Source organism: Anguilla rostrata, chromosome 14 (assembly GCF_018555375.3).
Source record: "Anguilla rostrata isolate EN2019 chromosome 14, ASM1855537v3, whole genome shotgun sequence".
Taxonomy (NCBI): Eukaryota; Metazoa; Chordata; class Actinopteri; order Anguilliformes; family Anguillidae; genus Anguilla; species Anguilla rostrata.
In genome coordinates, this window is record NC_057946.1 from 29,628,845 (window position 1) to 29,648,263 (window position 19,419).

The window sequence follows — 19,419 nt, forward strand, 5'->3', positions numbered from 1 at the left end:
AGCCATCTTTGTTGCGGCATTCAAGTTGTCATAAGCCAGCCACAATGTGTGTGTCAAACCCATTCTGGCTACAACGAGATCGCAGATATCGCGATGTTAAATGTCGAAACAAATCGGAAGGCGTATAAAAAATATCACATTCAGAAACAATAACATTGTTTTTATATTTATTTGTTTTATTATTCAATGTTTTGTTTAACCTAACTGGGAGGCCGATAGCTATCTACGGTACATATGTGGCTGTTCACTTGAATTTTTCTGGATTGCCAAACGTTTGCTGATACACAAGGTAATCTACGTATGTTAGCTAGCTAGATAACCATAGCCAGCGTTAACTGAACACAGTCGGCTTGCTAAATGTCAAGCAGTCGTTTGGCGAGTTTACTTTAGTTAACGTTAAGCTAGCTGGCTACATGTCTTTCTTATTTGAACGTTTTGCTTTGACAGCTGCCTAACTGCTTGCTAAGTTTGCAAACTAACCAGTTGGACTGATACCTACTCTATCATCAAAACATCGGCATGTCGTTGGCTGGCAAGTTGATGGGCTGGGGAGATGAGTAAAATACGTTAGCTTCTTAAATAACATAACTTTATGTCTTCCGGAACAAATTATTTAGCTGAGATTAGTCAGCGATTTTTTTATATTTGCCATTCGGTTCGCTGGCAAGGTAGATTCTGCATTATCTGTACTCGAAATCTCTGTATAATTGCTGACGTTAATGGTTAACGTTGCCGTGTTGCTTAAATGTCTTCTGGCTTCGTCATCCCACGGATGTCTGTTGCTAACAATATTGCTGAATACCGTTTCTTAGAGCAACATGTTAGAGTGCAATTGGTCTGAGTACAGTATGTTCTTACAGTGTTTTGGTAACGTTACATTAGATTTATTGTAAGTGCTATATGCTGCATATGACATCATGCAGTTTCCCGCAGTATGCCCGTAAAATGACTGTCGTTAAATTAATTAAATAACTAAACAAATGACGACGCGAAACTACAGTACCTTTATTGAACTGTCCATTTGCTTAAATTGCCATGATTAAACTAAGAAATGTCATGGATAAAGAGTTGTATAAATCATGACATATATAAGACATTCCATGAATTTTTCAACTTGGACATAAGAAAAATAAATAATTTGGGATGTTTTATGAATGCATGCCATTACAGAAAAACATGGGATGTATGTATAGATATACATAGGCAGGATTCATTGTGTGTGTGTGTGTGTGTTGTTGATGTTCAGGTTGTTAGCTGGATGTAGTGTAACCTGCTTATCACCACCATCTTGTACAGCAACCTGGTTGCTCTGCTGTAGACTAGAGAGCAGATGGAAGGTTAATGACTAACTGCTGTTTTTCTCTCTTCACCCTTCCTTATTCAGTGTTGTGATATCCACCCAAGCCCCTCCCACCTGTGACCTTCTCCAGCGGCTCTACAGCAACCCCTAGGCGTCTGCAGAACCAAGGGGGGAGGGGGGGTGCAGGGAGGAGTGCGTGGGCTACAGCAGAACTGAACAGGAACAGGGATCAGGGACAGGATATAGGGACCAGTATGCCTCTTTTCTTCAGGAAGAGGAAGCCAAGTGATGACTCCAAGAAGAGACTGGAGTATCAGCTGTGTCTGGTGAGGCCCCACCCACAGCACCGCCCATGACGCTGCCCATAATGACAGAGACCAGGGGTGTCAGGAGTGTCTTTGTGTCTTCCCCCCCACTCAACTTTCACTGTAAATCTTAATCAAACAAAAATACTCACTATTGTCATATTGGTTGAATGAAAGCTGAGACTGAAAATACACCTGTTTACACTTTTTTGGTTCAGCTAACACTTGAGTATTTATCATGAGTTTACTAGCCCTTCTTATACTACATCTGTCACTATACCCCGCTAACCCATTTCCTACTTACTTAAAAGCCCTGCACCCACAGTCTCCTTCTTGCAGCTATTCTGGCATTTATCATTATATTGTAGTTTTACATTCTGACTACTACAACCAGTGACACTGCTTAAGGCATCTGACTAACGTCTAAATATTCTTATAATGTACATGTTGTGACAAGTAATATTTCCATTATAATTTTCCATTGATTTAAATGCGCATGCTATGCACATGCTAATGTGTGTGGGGAGGGGAAGGTGGTGCACATTGTTGCAGATGCAGGTGAAATGAGAATAACAGCCTGACGCGCATAGCGTTTGTTAAATATGAGCAGGTTGAGCAGCGCTGGGAGCAGGCTCAAGAGCTGGAACAGCAGCGGGAGCTCCTCTGATCCGCTTCCTCTCTTTTTGATCTGCTTCCTCTCTCTCCTCTTCCAGTCCAAAGAGGCTGGTGCCGATGACATCTTGGACATCTCCAACTGTGAGCTCTCAGAGGTGGGGATTCTCCGTTTAGTCATGTTCGACGTGCTCGACTCTGCCCCCCCCCCCCCCCAGTGGTGGAATAAGCCCCTCTGCAATCAGGAGAGCAGAGTTACTGTGAAAACACACCTGTTTACACTGCATCTAAACTGAAATAACACTGTGCTCTGAGCATATATATTACCGGTTTACCGGATTACCCAACCTGTGTCGCACTATAACCTCATATCCATTTACTACTTAAATCACTTGTAGGTTTACATTCTGATTGCGGCCTGATTTGGCATCGTTTCTGTCTGTTGCCTAAATGTACTTTCTGAAGTAATTCCAGACTTCAGTAAGTGCGCACATGCCCCAGCTGACAGGCTGAGTGTTGTGTTTGTGTCATTGAGTTTAGGCGTGAGCGCAGTGACCAGGCACCAGCGCTAATGTGGCCCCCATTTCACGCCGCTTGTCTCTTTGTTACAGGCCCCTGCCACGGCCTTCTCCATATGCAGGGTCCTGCAGAAGAAGGTGAGTTGGGTCGGCCAAACGGGCAGGGGAGCAGAAATCTGCGGTATCCAGGAGAAATGGACACAAGTGTATCAATCGCCCTGTTAACTGAGCATGTTCATGTGGGGTTTTGATATACTTGCCTATATCTCCAGATGCTTACGTGTGTTTCATTTCACACGCACACAGGTCTTCATTCTCCATGGGAATGAGCTGAGGTCTCTGGTGCCGAAAGGATGCAGCATCAGCTGCCTGGCGACGCTGAAGGTCAGTCTGAGAAAGGCTGGCGCTGCCTGACGTCTGCCTGCGTCGCTTTGATTCCTGCCTCCTCCCTGTCTCCATCTTCATGCGCTTCTGTCATGTTTTGGAGAACTAGGGACGCAGTCTCGGACATGAAGCATTATGTTCTTTACGGGTTTATTTGACCAGTAGGTGAATCCCTGTCTACAACAGGGTTGTCAAACTCCAGTCCTTATGTGTTTAAGCCTTGTGGACTTTTTAACCCAACTGTTGAGTCAAATTAAGCTCTTAGGTGCTGGAGCACACGAAACCCAGCAGATACTGCAGTTCTCCATGCCTGACCCTCCCTGTTTGTATGTCTCTCTTTCCCTCCGTCTCACTCCCTCACTCACTCTCTCAAAATGAATGTGCGGTATTGTCAGAACATTTTGTATATATTGCCCATGTGCAATGTTTTTCAAAGAACATGCAATCATAATCATTGAACCCTCTATTACATAAAATAGGGAATCAGTGTGTGCATGTGGGTGTTCACAGTATATGTTAAAATGTACTAAGTAGAATTTAAAAAAAAAAATAGACTGAGATTGTTAGATAGTAGGTGATTGAAATAATATGGTTTATGGCCTGTATTTATGTATACCTCTCTCCATCTTCTCTCTCCCTCTCTTTCCTTCTCCCCCTTCCTGTCGTTGGGATTCCAGGTTTTAGATCTGCATGAGAACAAGCTGACGTCACTTCCTGATGACATTGGACAGCTCAAGTCCCTGCAGGTTGAAAAGCACCCCAACACTTCTTTAGCAACTTTTTACTTTGAGACCAAAATCTGTTACACAAAATTTTATTTATTATTTTTTAAAGTTCTTCTCTTCTGTTGTTTATTGATGCCTGCCAGGTGCTGAACCTTGAGAAGAACCACATAAAAGCCCTGCCCGATTCCATCGGGGACCTCCGGCTCCTCCAGACCCTCAATGTGAAAAGTAAGAGGCTAATGGCTAATGACTAACGTGAGAGGCTAACGGCTAATGACTAACATAAGAGGCTACCGGCTAATGACTAACATAAGAGGCTAATGGCTAATGACTAACATAAGAGGCTAATGGCTAATGACTAACGTAAGAGGCTAATGGCTAATGACTAACGTAAGAGGCTAATGGCTAATGACTAACGTTAGAGGCAAACAGCTAATGACTAACGTAAGAGGCTAACGGGTAATGACTAACGTAAGAGGCTAACGGCTTATGACTAAAATAAGAGGCTAATGACTAACATAAGATGCTAGTGGCTAATGACTAACGTTAGAGGCTGACAGCTAATGACTGACATAAGTGGCTAACGGCTAATGACCAACGACTCAGGTTCTTTTTATAACTTGTTCCTTCTGTACAGCTGGAAACACAGTGTTATGTTTGTACGGTGAAATGACTCCCTGCTGAACAGCAGGAGTTGGAATAGCTTTCTGCGGATCCTAAACAGTCTGATGGCTTTTCAATTGGATTAGCAGCTACAGCCCAAGCAGTACCCCATTGTGTTAGATTGATCACAGGCCTTCATATGGGACCGCTAGACAAGCCTCTCCCTCATTGCAGCTGTGTGCGTCCTGGCATTATGTAGCTTACCGACACCATCCACAGATTTATAAATATCATACCGCCAGTATGCAACAAGTATTAGTATTATAACAAGTAATACTGTTGTAGCTGGGAACCAACTCTACAGCGAGTGCAATGTTATTAAACAGGGATACAACTGCTCTTCTCACGGAAACACTCTGAAGGATGTGCAGCCAGGAAGAATTTCCCATATATTCCCAAATATCACTTAGTCCAAAGTGTGATTAGGGAAGGCGGCCCGTTAGTTGCTGTTTTTTGGAAAGATTTTTCCATTTTAAGATCGTGTCCTTGCGCGAGGCTCAAAGGGAAGTTCTGTGGCTTGGTGTCCCTCGCAGGGAACAGTCTGACCCAGCTGCCGGCCTCGCTGGGTCAAATGAGCAGCCTGCGCACGCTGGACCTGAGCGAGAACGGCGTGAGGGAGCTGCCCACGGAGCTGGCCAACATCCGCACGCTGGAGGTGAGTGTGTGCGGGCGCGGCCTTTTACAATGATAATAATAATAATAATAATGATGACAATAACAGTAATAATATTAATAACTACAACATGCTGTGCTTAATAATTAGGAAAGCTACAGATTCTTTCCTGCTCCTTCCCCCGGCCATTACTACCACCTCTAACATGTTTGTGTGTGTTTGGTATTTTTGTGTGCAATTCTGCGCTTGTGTCTGTGTGTCTGTGTCTGTGTGTTTGTGTCTGTGTCTGTGTGTGTCCGTGTCAGTGCCTGACGCTGGATGCCGCTCAGATGTCCTTCCCTCCAGCCTCTGTGTGCGGCGGCGGCACTGAGGTCATCCAGCGCTTCCTGTGCACAGGTGAGAAATAGTAAGAGGAGGAAGGCCTCTTACGGTTTCTGAAGTACAGAGGGTCCCTGACCCTGACCCTGACTCTGGGGAGCCCCCGGGTCTGCGCTTAAAGGTGAGGCGATCTGACTTTGAGCCGAATAGCAGTGAAAAGCAGCGCCCCCCTGTGGCTCCCCGGCGCCGTGGCTGAGCTCTCCTGCTCTCGTGCGCTGGTCTGAGGCCTGCCCCTGTGTGTTTTCAGAGCTGGGGGTGGAGTACTGCCCCCCCTCTCAGTACCTGCTGCCCGTGCTGGAGAGCGACGGCTGTGCCCAGATGGAGGACTGTGTTGACGGGGAGGAGGTCGCTTGGCAGGTGTGCCCCATTTCTGTCCGTATGTTGGTCTGAAGTTCAAGTAGGCCTTTTTGGCATGATGGTAAACAGGATTGAGTTTGCAATGCATTTTAAAACAAAATCTCTCTCTCTCGCGCTCTCTGTTCCTCTCTCTCTTTGTTTCTGTATGTCTTTCTCTGACTGCAGAGTAAATTTCAGGACTACGAGAAGAAAAAGGTAGGAGCTGCGCTTTTTCTACTGTAGTGTCATTAGCTGGGGTGGTGTGAGTAGGGTGGTGTGTGTGGATGTATACAGGTAGTGTTTGGGTGGTGTGTGTATAGGTGGAGTGTATAGGTGGTGTGTGTGGATGTATACAGGTAGTGTTTGGGTGGTGTGTGTGTATGTACAGTATAAAGGTGGAGTGTATAGGTGGTGTGTGTAGATGTATACAGGTAGTGTTTGGGTGGTGTGTTTAGATGTATGTAGGTGGGTGTATAGGTGGTGTTTGGGTGGTGTGTAGATGTGTTTAGGTGTGTGTATATGTAGGTTTTGGTGGTGTGTGTGTAGATGTGTGTAGGTGGTGTTTGGGTGGTGTGTGTAGATGTATACAGGTAGTGTTTGGGTGGTGTGTGTAGATGTATGTAGGTGGTGTATATAGGTGGTGTTTGGGTGGTGTGTGTAGATGTGTTTAGGTGGTGTATATAGGTGGTTTTGGGTGGTGTGTGTAGATGTTTTGTGTGTAAGGTGGTGTTTGGGTGGTGTGTGTAGGATGAATTTAGGTGGTGTATATAGGTGGTGTTTGGGTGTGTGTGTGTATTTAGTGTATACAGGTAGTGTTTGGGTGGTGTGTGTAGATGTATGTAGGTGGTGTATATAGGTGGTGTTTGGGTGGTGTGTGTAGATGTGTGTAGGTGGTGTATATAGGTGGTTTTTGGGTGGTGTGTGTAGATGTATACAGGTGGTGTTTGGGTGGTGTGTGTAGGTGTATGTAGGTGGTGTATATAGGTGGTGTTTGGGTGGTGTGTGTAGATGTGTGTAGGTGGTGTATATAGGTGGTGTTTGGGTGGTGTGTGTAGATGTGTGTAGGTGGTGTATATAGGTGGTGTTTGGGTGGTGTGTGTAGATGTGTGTAGGTGGTGTATATAGGTGGTGTTGGGGTGGTGTGTGTAGATGAATTTAGGTGGTGTATATAGGTGGTGTTGGGGTGGTGTGTGTAGATGTGTGTAGGTGGTGTATATAGGTGGTGTTGGGGTGGTGTTGTAGATGACTTAGGTGCGTATAGTGGTTTGGGTGGGTGTAGGATGTAAGTGGTTATAGTGTTTGGGCGTGCCTAGAGGAGTGACTAGTCTGGGGAGAACACGGTGAGCTGTTTTGCTCTCAGACGAGAGCTCCCGCGACAGGAGGAGGACATCCTCCTGTCCGTCAGACAGGTAATATAGGAGGACATCCTCCTGTCCGTCAGACAGGTAATATAGGAGGACATCCTCCTGTCCGTCAGACAGGTAATATAGGAGGACATCCTCCTGTCCGTCAGACAGGTAATATAGGAGGACATCCTCCTGTCCGTCAGACAGGTAATATAGGAGGACGTCCTCCTGTCCGTCAGACAGGTATTAGGAGGAATTCTGTCGTAGAAGGTAATATAGGAGGACATCCTCCTGTCCGTCAGACAGGTAATATAGGAGGACATCCTCCTGTCCGTCAGACAGGTAATATAGGAGGACATCCTCCTGTCCGTCAGAGGTGTATAGGAGGATCATTGTCTCAGACAGGTAATATAGGAGGACTCTCTGTCGTCAGACAGTAATATAGGAGGACGTCTCTGTCCGTAGCAGTGTATATAGGAGGCATCTCTGTCCGTCAGACAGGTAAAAGGAGACATCCTCCTGTCCGTCAGACAGGTAATATAGGAGGACTTTCCTGTCCGTCGAAGGTAATATAGTAGGACATCTCCTGTCGTCAGACAGGTAATATAGGAGGACTCCTCCTGTCCGTCAGAAGGTTAATATAGGAGGACATCTCTGTCGTAGACAGGTAATATGTAGGACGTCTCGTCTGAGACAGTGTATATAGGGGAGTCCTCTGTCCGTCAGACAGGTATATAGGGGGACGTCCTCCTGTCCGTCGGGACAGGTAATATAGGAGGACGTCTTCTGTCCGTCAGACAGGTAATATAGGAGGACGTCCTCTGTCGTCACAGGTTATAGGAGACTCCCTGTCCGTCAGACAGGTAATATAGGAGGACATCCTCCTGTCCGTCAGACAGGTAATATAGGAGGACATCCTCCTGTCCGTCAGACAGGTAATATAGGAGGACATCCTTCTGTCCCTGAAACAGGTAAAATAGGAGGACATCCTCCTGTCCATCAAACAGGAGTGTTTAGAGCAGGGTGTGTATGTAAGGGAGAGTGTCTTCCCTTACATACAGGAGAGCTACTCTGATTGGGCAGGTCCACCAGTGACTCGCAGTGTAGCGTAATGGTTAGGGAACTGCGCTTGTGAGGTCGTAGGTTTGATTCCTGGGTGGGAATGGGAGTTGTGTAAGTTTCTCTGAGCGTGTGCTAAATGCCTTAATGGTCCTCCCTCACAGGAACAGGAGCGGTTGGAGCAGGGCTTGTCCCAGCAGCAGAGGACGCTAGAGCTCGAGAGGCAGAGGCTGCTGGGACAGGTCAGGATAGCGGAGACCAGCATCACCAGCCGCATCTCCTGCCTGCTGCTGGAGAACAAGAGGTGTGTGTGTGTTTGCATGCGTGTTGGTGTGTGTGTGTGTGTGTGTGTGTGTGTGTGTGTGTGTGTGTGCGTACGTGTGTGTGTGTGTGTGCGTGCTGGCGTGTACGTGTGTGCATGTGGTTGTGAGTGTGTGTTGTGTGTGATGCTATGTGTGACCGTATGTTTCTGTGTAGTATGTAGGGGGTGAATGTTCGTATGTGTGTGTGGTTTGTGGTGCTGTGTGTGACTATATGTTTCTTGTGTGTGTGTTTATGTACCCTTTTACCCGCCAGGGAACCGTGCAGCAGGTGCTGATGTGTCTGACTGTGTGTTTCTGGTGTTTTAGGCAGAAGAAGACTACAGAATTCCTGCAGGCTCTGGAGGAGGACCGGTGAGTACCAGTGAAAAGCCACTGTTGTCAAAGCCAATCACACCATCTCATTTTCGACTACTGTGCTCTAAGCCAATTGCAACATCCCAAATTAGACCACTGTGCCCTAAGCCAATCACAGCATTTTGATGTCATTTTGTCAGCCAATCGCTGCGTCTCACTAGAGCCTGAGATGCTAGAGTCTGAGTCTGAGATGCTTTGAGACTGCAGTCTAAAACAGTCTCATAGCATCTTGGTGGGAAGGATGGTGGACGCATCGTCTCTCTTGAGACTACCACAGTCAGAGCCAATCACAACGTCTTGCTGGAGTCATTGTTATAATGGCTGCATCTCTTTGTTTGGGCAGGATACGGATGGAGCAGCTGACCTCCATCACACAGGAAGAAGCTGATTCACTGCGCAAGAGGGAAGTGGCAGGTGAGTCTGGGAGATGTAGTTCACTTGCACACAACACAAAGCAACAGTGTAGGGATGAAGGACATGTTGACTTGTGGTGATGGTGAAGTAGGGTTTCAGTAGTCTTGTTGCTCATTGTTCTTGAAGCAGAGCACAGGCATGTGAAACAAGAAAAAAATGTTAGTAAACCTCTGAAAACATGCACTAAACTTTCACTCCCATTCTGTATCTCTATTCCTCTCTCACCCTATGTCCGTCCCTCTGTCTTCCCCCCCTCTCTGTTCCTCTTTCACCACCACCCTCCCCACCTTCATGTCTTGCTTTCTGTCCCTCTCTTGCCCTCTGCTGTCTTTCAGTGTCAGTTGAGTTCAATTCAATTCAGGCGTTTTATTGGTGCTAAAATGGGTGCCGAACCACATCATCTAGAAACAAATACTCTTTGTTCCCCCTCTCGCTTCCTCTCTTTTTTTGCTCTCTGTCTCCAATACTTTATTGGCATGACAGATATGCCATGTCATGTTGCCAGGGGAAATGATGTGTTAATAAGTTTGCAAGGTCACTAAAGTAATAACACAGTAATAAAGAGTAGTAACATGGATGTAATGGTCGCAGATTTCTAATGGTTAACACTAATGCGCACACTGTGGATCTCTCTCTCTCTCTCTCTCTCCCTCCCCCTCTCCCCCCCTCTCCCTGTGGGCGCAGCGGCCATGCAGAAGATGCTGTCGGAGGGCTACTCCATGCGCCTGCTGCAGGAGACGTGCGAGACCCGCAGGCAGAGCCTGGTGACGGAGACGTGCCGCAGGTCAGAGCGAACACAGGCCGCACGCGCTCCGTTTGTTTCTCTCTGTCTCTCTCTCTCTCACTCTCATTCTCTCTCTCTCTCTCTCTCTCTCCCCCTCTGGCAGCATGGAGACTCTGGACAGGAAGTTTGACCAGGTGCTCTCACTGCAGCAGCTCGATAAATCCAAAGCTATAGCTCAGATCCTGCAGGAGGTAAAGCGCACAGCGGCGCACGCGCACACAAACGTGCCCTCGCAGAGCTAGCGCCCCCGATGGCCAACCTTCCGCCGTCTCTGGGTTGTGCTGCACTACTACAGCGTCTTTGCTCTCTGTCGCCCTCTGCAGGAGGAAATGCAGAAGGCAGCCTTCGAGGCGCTGCATCTCAAAAAGGACAGCATGCACGGCTTCATTCGCAAGCAGGTGGGTCACGACCCCTTTCCATAACCCGGTAGGACGCGGGGTCTATCCCTGACTCATAGAGTATAGGCCTGCGGGAGGATTTGTCACGTCGTTGGATATTAGAGAGGGTTTTACTCTCTCCATTGCTGACACTGACAGTAGTATGCTAGTGCAGCCCCTGTTATTGCAGCTAAGGTCATTAATGCGGGTGGCTAAGGGCTGTAAGCAGTCATACATAGACCATGCTCATCCTCCACCCTCCTCCACCAGGGGGCAGCACCCTCAGCACCTCCAGCCATTGCTCTCCCACCGTTTTTGTTTTTCCCCAAGTGGCGCCGTTTTTTTTTTGTTTTTTTTTGTTTTCTTTTTTAAAAAGAATTCTGCTGCCCTCTTGTTGTCTCAGCCAATCCCTTGCAGCTCTCCATATCTCTCTCATCCAGTCAGCTTCCCGTATGAGCAGGGAAGGCCTCAACCCGAGAGGCTTTTTTCCATCTGGTGGAGATAGTGATTTTTCTGGCATCTGGAGGGTTCAAGTGTGTATTTTGAGCCAGGTCTGACTGAGACTTATCTGAGCACGAGCCTGACAAACGGAAGGAAGGGGATGCCGCAACACCCAGACGAATTTGTGCAGATCTCATGTTTCATAAGAGCGGCCTTCAGATCCACTGCATACACCATCTACTTTCCATATTACATATTACATATTTGGTGTAATAATGTAACTATAATTATCAACTGTGAGTCTAAAGACCACATCAGTAGACCTCCACCACTGCACAAGCCAGCAGAAGAATCTTGTGTTTTTTGTGTACAGGCTTAGTCTGTTGGTTAAGTCTACGTGTGTCGTGCTACATAAGAGCCTGTGGTTGAGGTAGGGAGGGACCTGTGACACGGATCCCATGACTGTTCTTTTGTTTTTCGTTTTTTTATGTGGTCTGCGTGCTGATTGGTTGCTGGTGGTTCACACATGGTTCCTCTTATCTTCATGTTTCTAGATTAGGCTAATAGAAGCTGAGTTAATGCAGCTGACTAGGCTGGAGGTAAAGAGGCGAGATCTGGACGCTGAGAATTTGCAGGTACGTGCTCGTAGGGGGCGGGGTCAGTCGCCGACCAATCACGGCCTGCCTCTACCTAGAGGAAGGGGCGGGGCCTGATTGGAGGCTGTTGCATGACTGAATGTGGTGAGAACTGGAGAGGACACAGGGCAGAGCTACTGGTGTAGAAAATCATCTGTAGACCCCAGTACTCAATGTAGTCTTGGTTTTCCTGGGAAAGTTTCAGTGGACAAATGGTTTGATTCTCCAAGAAACATGCATTTCCTTCTGCACATGTACTGTACGCACAGAAGTAAAAAAATATAGATGAGGTTTAGAAAATAATTATTTGGTTGTAACGGCACAGTCCACAGCTGAAAAGCTGGATCAGTTATTTCAGGTGTTGGGAATTGTGTAAAGTACCTCTGACATGAACATTTTAGGGTTGTTTCTGAAGACCCCCCCTGCCATACCCACTCCCCCCGCCCTCTGCGCTCCTGTAGCCCTCCTTTCTGCCCAGCCCATAGTAAAACTTGTTTTGCTTTCGTTCTTCGGCTTCTCTCACTCCCTCCATTGCGCTCGTCTTTCATGAGAACTCTGGGAACACGTTCATTCCATCGCCAAGAGACGCACAGAAAGAGAGGAAGAGGAAATGAGACACACACACGCTTCTCTCATACATTTTCTCTATTTCACACGTTCACACACACATATACACTCACGCACACACATACATGCACAACCACATCGGCTGTGAACTTGTTATTTCAGGCCACCTGTCTGTAAGATTTGGATCAATACACCTGGATAAAGAAATGGTTTAATGTGTGTGTGTGTGTGTGTGTGTGCTTGTCTGTGTGCGTGCGTGTGGTATGTGTGTGCGTGCGTGTGTGTGTGTACGTGCGTGTGTGTGGTATGTGCATGCGTGTGTGTGTGGTATGTGCATGCGTGTGTGTGTGTGTATGTGTGTATGCGTGCATGTGTGTGTGTGTATATGTGTGTGTGTGTGTGTATGTGCGTGTGTGTGTATGTATGTGTGTGTGGTGTGTGTGTGTGTGTATGTGCGTGTGTGTGTATATATGTGTGTGTGTGTTCAGGAGGTGCTGGCAGACCAGCGGGCCGCTCTGACAGACCTGCTGCAGCAGCTCCTCAAACAGAAGGACCAGAGAGAGGTGGAGCTACGGCAGGTCCTGGTGAGTCGGGAGGGCGTGGTCACGGCAGGGTGGAGAAGAAGCCTCATTTTCTCTGGGTCTTCTGAGGGTCGGGGACTCAATGCGTCCGTTTGTCTGTCTGTCCGTGTGTGTGCCTGTCAGACGGAGATGGAGCTGAAGAGCGATTCAAACCAGCAGAACTACTGGATGATTCAGTACCAGAGACTCCTGGACTCCAAACCACTGTCCCTGCGCATGCAGGTACGACACACTCCTGCTCTATTGCTGTGCTCTGTCTGTCCTTGCAGGAGGCTGGAGTAGAACAGTTGTCTGTGTGTCTCTGGAGGAGTTGTGTAAGCTCTGTGTGTCCCTGGAGGAGTTGTGTAAGCTCTGTGTGTCTCTGGAGGAGTTGTGTAAGCTCTGTGTGTCCCTGGAGGAGTTGTGTAAGCTCTGTGTGTCCCTGGAGGAGTTGTGTAAGCTCTGTTGTCCCTGGAGGAGTTGTGTAAGCTTGTGGTCCTGAGGTTGTGAATCTCGGTGCTGGAGGAGTTGTGTAAGCTCTGTGTGTCTCTGGAGGAGTTGTGTAAGCTCTGTGTGTCTCTGGAGGAGTTGTGTAAGCTCTGTGTGTCCCTGGTGGAGTTGGTGTATCTCTTGTGTAAGATCTGTGTGTCCTTGCAGGAGGCTGGAGTAGAGCAGCAGTTGGTGTCTCTCCTGTGCAAGCTGTCTGCTCAGCATTACCTCCCTGTGATCGCTCACCACCACATCACCTCTGAAGCTCTGCGTCACATGACCTCCGCTGACCTCAGCAAGGTGTGTGTGCATGTGTGGTTAAGTTCTAATGTACAGCGTGTGTGTGTATGTGTGTGTGTAGGTACGACTGTGCGTGACAGGGCCTTACTGTGCTGACACTGATCTTGTCTTATAGTTGGGAATCTGTGAGGTGGGAATACAGAAGGCTCTGCTCATCTGGGCCAAGGAGCGGATCAGCCCATCTGCTGAAGGTGAGCATGGAGAGCGAGGCGCTTTGGCCTGCTGTCCTAAAGGAGCCTCTCAGTATTCTAAGAGAGACAGACAGGTTGCTCATACAGTGAGAGTCCTTTGGGAGAGACAGACAGGTGTTGTGACTCATACAAGTGAGTCTTGAGAGACAGACAGGTGCTCATAAGGAGTCCTGAAGAGACAGACAGGTTGTACATACAGTGAGAGTCCTTTGAGAGAGACAGACAGGTTGCTCATACATGAATTCTCATTCATTCAGATGGCAGACTTATCGACGAGTAAAACAAGTGTAAGTGTAAGTCATACAGTGAGAGTCCGTTGAGAGAGACAGACAGGTTGCTCATACAGTGAGAGTCCTTTGAGAGAGACAGACAGGTTGTTCATACAGTGAGAGTCCTTTGAGAGAGACAGACAGGTTGCTCATACAGTGAGAGTCCTTTGAGAGAGACAGACAGGTTGTACATACAGTGAGAGTCCTTTGAGAGAGACAGACAGGTTGTACATACAGTGAGAGTCCTTTGAGAGAGACAGACAGGTTGTTCAGACAGTGAGAGTCCTTTGAGAGAGACAGACAGGTTGCTCATACAGTGAGAGTCTTTGAGAGAGACAGACAGGTTGTCAACAGTGAGAGTCCTCTGAGAGAGACAGACAGGTTGCTCATACAGTGAGAGTCCTTTGAGAGAGACAGACAGGTTGTTCAGACAGGGTGTTTTGAAGGCACACGGTTGCTCCAGTGAGGTCCTTGTGAGAGAGACAGGAGGGTTGACAGTCAGTGGAGGCACAGGAGAGCGCAGCCGTCCAGTTGCCATGCTCCTCACAGTGGGTCCTTTTCGAGAGGACAGCCAGGCCTGGACTCACACAGCTAGAGTCTTGGGTGAGAGACAGACAGGTTGTACATACAGTGAAAGTCCTTTGAGAGAGACAGACAGGTTGTACATACAGTGAGAGTCCTTTGAGAGAGACAGACAGGTTGTACATACAGTGAGAGTCCTTTGAGAGAGACAGACAGGTTGCTCATACAGTGAGAGTCCTTTGAGAGAGACAGACAGGTTGCTCATACAGTGAGAGTCCTTTGAGAGAGACAGACAGGTTGCTCATACAGTGAGAGTCCTTTGAGAGAGACAGACAGGTTGTACATACAGTGAGAGTCCTTTGAGAGAGACAGACAGGTTGCTCATACAGTGAGAGTCCTTTGAGAGAGACAGACAGGTTGTACATACAGTGAGAGTCCTTTGAGAGAGACAGACAGGTTGCTCATACAGTGAGAGTCCTTTGAGAGAGACAGACAGGTTGCTCATACAGTGAGACTCCTCTGAGAGAGACAGACAGGTTGCTCATACAGTGCGAGTCCTTTGAGAGAGACAGACAGGTAGTTCAGACAGACGGGTGTTTTTAAAGGCACACTGTCCCGTGCTCGCAGGTGCGTGTGAGGCACAGGAGGAGCTCGCAGGTGCGTGTGAGGCACAGGAGGAGCTCGCAGGCCCGTCCCAGCCCTCTGCCCCCACCCTGCTCCTCAGCCCCCCATCGTCTCCGGGCTCCTTCGAGCTGGCCCTGACCCCTACCGCCCCCGGCCCTGACGACTCACCCGGCGCCTCTGAGTGTGTGGTGTGCATGGAGACGGAGGTATGCCTGCGCCCCACCTTCAGAATACAACACTGCACACTCTGTAACCCCCACACTCTACAGCCCAACACTCTGCAACCCCCATACTCTACAATCCCCACACGCTGTCCAGCCCCCACACTCTGCAACCCCCACCCTCTACAATCCCCACACTCTACAACCCCCACGCCGTCCAACCCCCACACTCTACAGCCCCACCCTCTATAATCCCCACACTCTACAACCCCCACGCTGTCCAACCCCCACACTGTACAGCCCCCACGCTCTACAACCCCACACTCTGTTGCCCCCACACTCAACAACCCCCACACCCTCCCACCTTCAAACTGTTTAATTGCCATGATTGGTCTAGCCAAAAAAATGTGTGTGTATTAAAAATGTAATTATGTTTCTCTCTGTCTGCTGCCCTCTTTCCTCTTCTGACTGTCGATCTCTCTTCTCTTTACCCCCCTTATTCTTACTCTCCTCTTTCTGTTCTCTCCGTCACACTCTCGCTCTGTCCCTGTCTCCCCCTTCCTCGATTTCTTACCCTCTCTCTCTCTCCCTCCCTCTCTCTCTCTCTCTCCCCTCCCCCGTCCTCCCCTCCCTCCCCCCACCCCCTCTCTCTTCTCTTCTCTCTCCTCTCTCTCCCTCTTTCTCTCTCTCTCTCTCCTCTCTCTCTCTCTCTCTCTCTCTCTCTCTCTCTCTCTCCCTCTCTCTCTCTCTCTCCTCCCTCTCCTCCTCCCCCCCCACCTCTCTCTCCTCTCTTCTCTCCTCATCTCTCCGTCTCTCCGCCTCTCCTCCCCTCTCTCTCTCTCTCTGCTCCCTCTCCTCCTTCTGCTCTCTCCTCCTGGCTCCCTTGCTCTCTCTTCTCTTGCTGCGACCCTGCCCTGCCGGTGGCAGGCGCTGCCCGGTCTGCAGTAGTGGCGCCGTCCTGGGCCCCGCCTCGACCCCATCTCCCCTCCATCCATCCATCCCTCCATCCGGTCCTGCACACGCACTCGTCCCCGCTGGGTGGGCGAGTGGGGGGGGGTCCTGTGAATGCCCCCTGGCCCCTCCTTTCACACCCGGGGTGGCTGACAAGCACCTGTCCTTCGGGCCCTCGTTAAAGGGACTCGTCAGCATCGTTAAACAGCTCGTTAACCTTGTAGAATGACGGGTGAATAGCTTGTAAAGGACTCGTTAAATTGCTCGTTAACCTCGTTAAAGTGACCTTGGCCCAATGACAGAGCGAGCCGTTAGTGGTTTGCGTGCGCAGGTGCGCTCAGGAGGGGGCGCTGCGGGCTTGGGAGAGCGGCAGTGTGGTTCGGCTCGGCGCTGTCATGGGCGACGACCCTCTCGACCGCACCGCGCCTCTAGCATCGCTTTCCCTGTGACGTGATCTTCTCATCCTCTCATCTGATTGGCTGACTAAAGGGCGTAACGGGTCTGTGGGGTCGGAGGTGTCAGCTCTGAGATGGGCGGGGCCTGCGGGCATGGCACAGCATGCTGCATCGTTATGGCATTCTACCCCCCCCCCCCCTCCCACCCCGTCCACTAGCAGCATGACAACCCCAAATATCACATCCCATAATAGTGCCTCACTCCATCTGAGCTTCCTCAATCTGTCACCTCGCCCCAAAACTAAGACTAACCCATAATCACTGTCCCTAAATGTAATCAGTGTCTCATTCCCAAAAATTACTCACACTGAAACCTTCCATGCAAGTGTACTTAGACATTTTTAAATCCTGCATGCTGGGGGAAGGGAATTCCCCAAAGCTCATACTGTACTCTAAAGATTAACGTAGCTCGGTAGTACGGAGCTCTTGATCACTAACTATTTATGTGTTTAAATGGTCGGCTATAGTGGGGTCATGACCTTTTTAAGAGGACTCGAGCTGGCTTCGGTTTTGCATGGTTTCGGTGATGTTGTGAGAGACGAGTTTCCTGAGCCTAATGAAGGGGGCGGAGTGTAATGATGTCGGCCGTTGCTTGCTCTCAGCCAATAGAATTTTCTTCAGCAGAACTTCACGATTGGCTCACGTTCAGCAGGTCACCTGACACCACGTCATAAAAAGAACGATGCAGATAAATTGCATTTATATAGCGCCTTTATCAAAGCCTTTTTTGCAGCCAGATGGGGAATTTTGGCCAGAACATGGTGGAACCCTGAATGACAAAGTAGCCTTTGTAATCCGCTGAGAACAATCATAGAAACATGTAGCAGTGACCCTGCATCATGGACTCAGTGAAACATCTGAATCCTTTTAAACTGCCGCCCTCTCTCAGTGCTTTCTCAGTCACTTCAGTGTGTTCCGATGCCTGATGCAGAAAAACAGTCTTACCTGCTGGAGCTTGCATTCAAAGCTGTCGCATACGTGCACACACACACACACACACACACATGCGTATCTGAAGCTAGGACAGAACACATTTCCAAATAGCTCACACCTGTCCCAAGAGCATAGCATGCTGTGGCATCCCCTTTAAAGTACTTCAGGGTGTAATCATGTTTATATCGGGTTTAGATCATGTTTTTAGTGTTTTTTTATGTTCTGTTTTAATCTTGCAAACTTTCTCTCTTCCTTTCTCTCCATTTCTCTATCTCTCACTGCCGCCATACTGCTTTTATACTGCCCTTCATATTTCCATATGTGTCTCTGAATCCCAAATATAAGGAATATATCTTGATTATATTTCTGGAGAAATGTTACAGATTACTATATGTGTGAGTGTATAGTGCTTCTTTAAGAACTCCCAATTTCTTCTGCTCATTATTGAAAAAATATACGACAAATGTGTATGTCATATTATACTATATATTCTGTATGTCTACTGTATGCACAGAGAACATATATGAATGTGGCCAGGATTGATATGTTTGAATGTAAGATGTGTATTTTAATTTTCCTGCCTCTTAAATTACTGTGTCCATTTTCCCTCCTGTAGAATCCCAGCCCCATTCCATAGTAATGGAATGATGGGAGTCCCAGATTTGGGTTGCCCTGTAGTGCGGTTTAGGTTCTGTCCATCCGCACCCTCCAAATGTGGCAGGCAGCCAGACAAACTACAGTGGGAGGAGTCAGTCAGTGTTGCCAGATTAATAAATCCCTCCTTCCTCCCCCCATCTTCAGTTGATTTCTGAAGACATAGATTCGATAGATTCCCCCCCGCCCCCACCCCACCCCCCGATACAACCTTTTTAACCCCAGTCTACATTTAATTCCTGTTTTGCTTCCTCTGAAGCATTTCAGTGATTCCCTAAATCCCCATATTTGGGGGTTTAATAGGTGTTTGGGCTCAGGATCTCTACTCTAATTACCATGAAGTCAGAACTGGTTTTCTGCTTTTTATTATATTAAAATGACCCAAACCCAGTCTTTTAGTAATTGTTTGATGCAAAGCTAGAAAACTACTTTCTGCTGGTGGGTGAGTTTAAATGAAACTATAATTTTTTTTTCCCCGACACAAGTCTCAAGTATTCTTTTGTGTTTTTTGTTTTTTAAATGTAATCTTAGACTATGAGTGCTGTAGAGCGTTTCTCATGGTATTTCACATGTTGTTTGTTGTGAGCATCGTGAACATTGCGATTGGCAAGATCCTCGTTCTGAGCTGCTGTAATAAATGTGTGTTCACTTCTCTTTCCCCTACTTACTGTACGTGTTTGTTGATCTATGCAAATAAAGGAGTGAGGTTTTTTTCTTCCATTTGTGTCAGTAACTGTATGGAGCCTCAAACTCGAGGGACACAGCACCTGCAGGTTTAACTCCCGTCCCAGAGGGACACAGTGCCTGCAGGTTTAACTCCAGTCCTGGAGGGACACAGTGCCTGCAGGTTTAACTCCAGTCCTGGAGGGACACAGTGCCTGCAGGTTTAACTCCCGTCCCAGAGGGACACAGTGCCTGCAGGTTTAATTCCAGTCCTGGAGGGACACAGCGCCTGCAGGAAATGTACTTTACCTGGGTAGTCGCCCGTCACCCTACACCTTACCGTAAACTTTCATGGGCATACTCATTTCTTTTGTGGTTCACACTTGGTTGATAGCAACAGGGGCATGGTACTCTACTGTTGATATCTCCAGGGATTTGTGTATTGTGCCCAATCGTCATGACAACAGGGAGGCAATGCAAACAGCCATGTTACTACCATGTAGCCTTTTCATG

At 48.1% G+C, this 19,419-nt stretch overlaps 1 protein-coding gene across 1 annotated transcript; it reads left to right on the top strand.

Annotated features, from left to right (window-relative positions):
- The first annotated feature begins 50 nt into the window (after positions 1 to 50).
- On the top strand, positions 51 to 15,517 carry lrsam1 (leucine rich repeat and sterile alpha motif containing 1). The gene is made up of 25 exons (XM_064308935.1): positions 51 to 289; positions 1,385 to 1,626; positions 2,319 to 2,375; positions 2,829 to 2,873; positions 3,042 to 3,119; positions 3,797 to 3,865; positions 3,988 to 4,072; positions 5,041 to 5,162; positions 5,426 to 5,516; positions 5,746 to 5,855; positions 6,021 to 6,073; positions 7,195 to 7,243; positions 8,089 to 8,115; positions 8,404 to 8,543; positions 8,869 to 8,913; positions 9,260 to 9,330; positions 10,015 to 10,114; positions 10,218 to 10,305; positions 10,438 to 10,512; positions 11,487 to 11,567; positions 12,623 to 12,718; positions 12,839 to 12,937; positions 13,352 to 13,483; positions 13,599 to 13,674; positions 15,093 to 15,517. The coding sequence occupies exons 2-25, from the start codon at positions 1,555 to 1,557 to the stop codon at positions 15,500 to 15,502; spliced, it is 2,271 nt and encodes a 756-aa protein (XP_064165005.1). The 5' UTR covers positions 51 to 289; positions 1,385 to 1,554; the 3' UTR covers positions 15,503 to 15,517.
- The last annotated feature ends 3,902 nt before the right edge of the window (positions 15,518 to 19,419 follow it).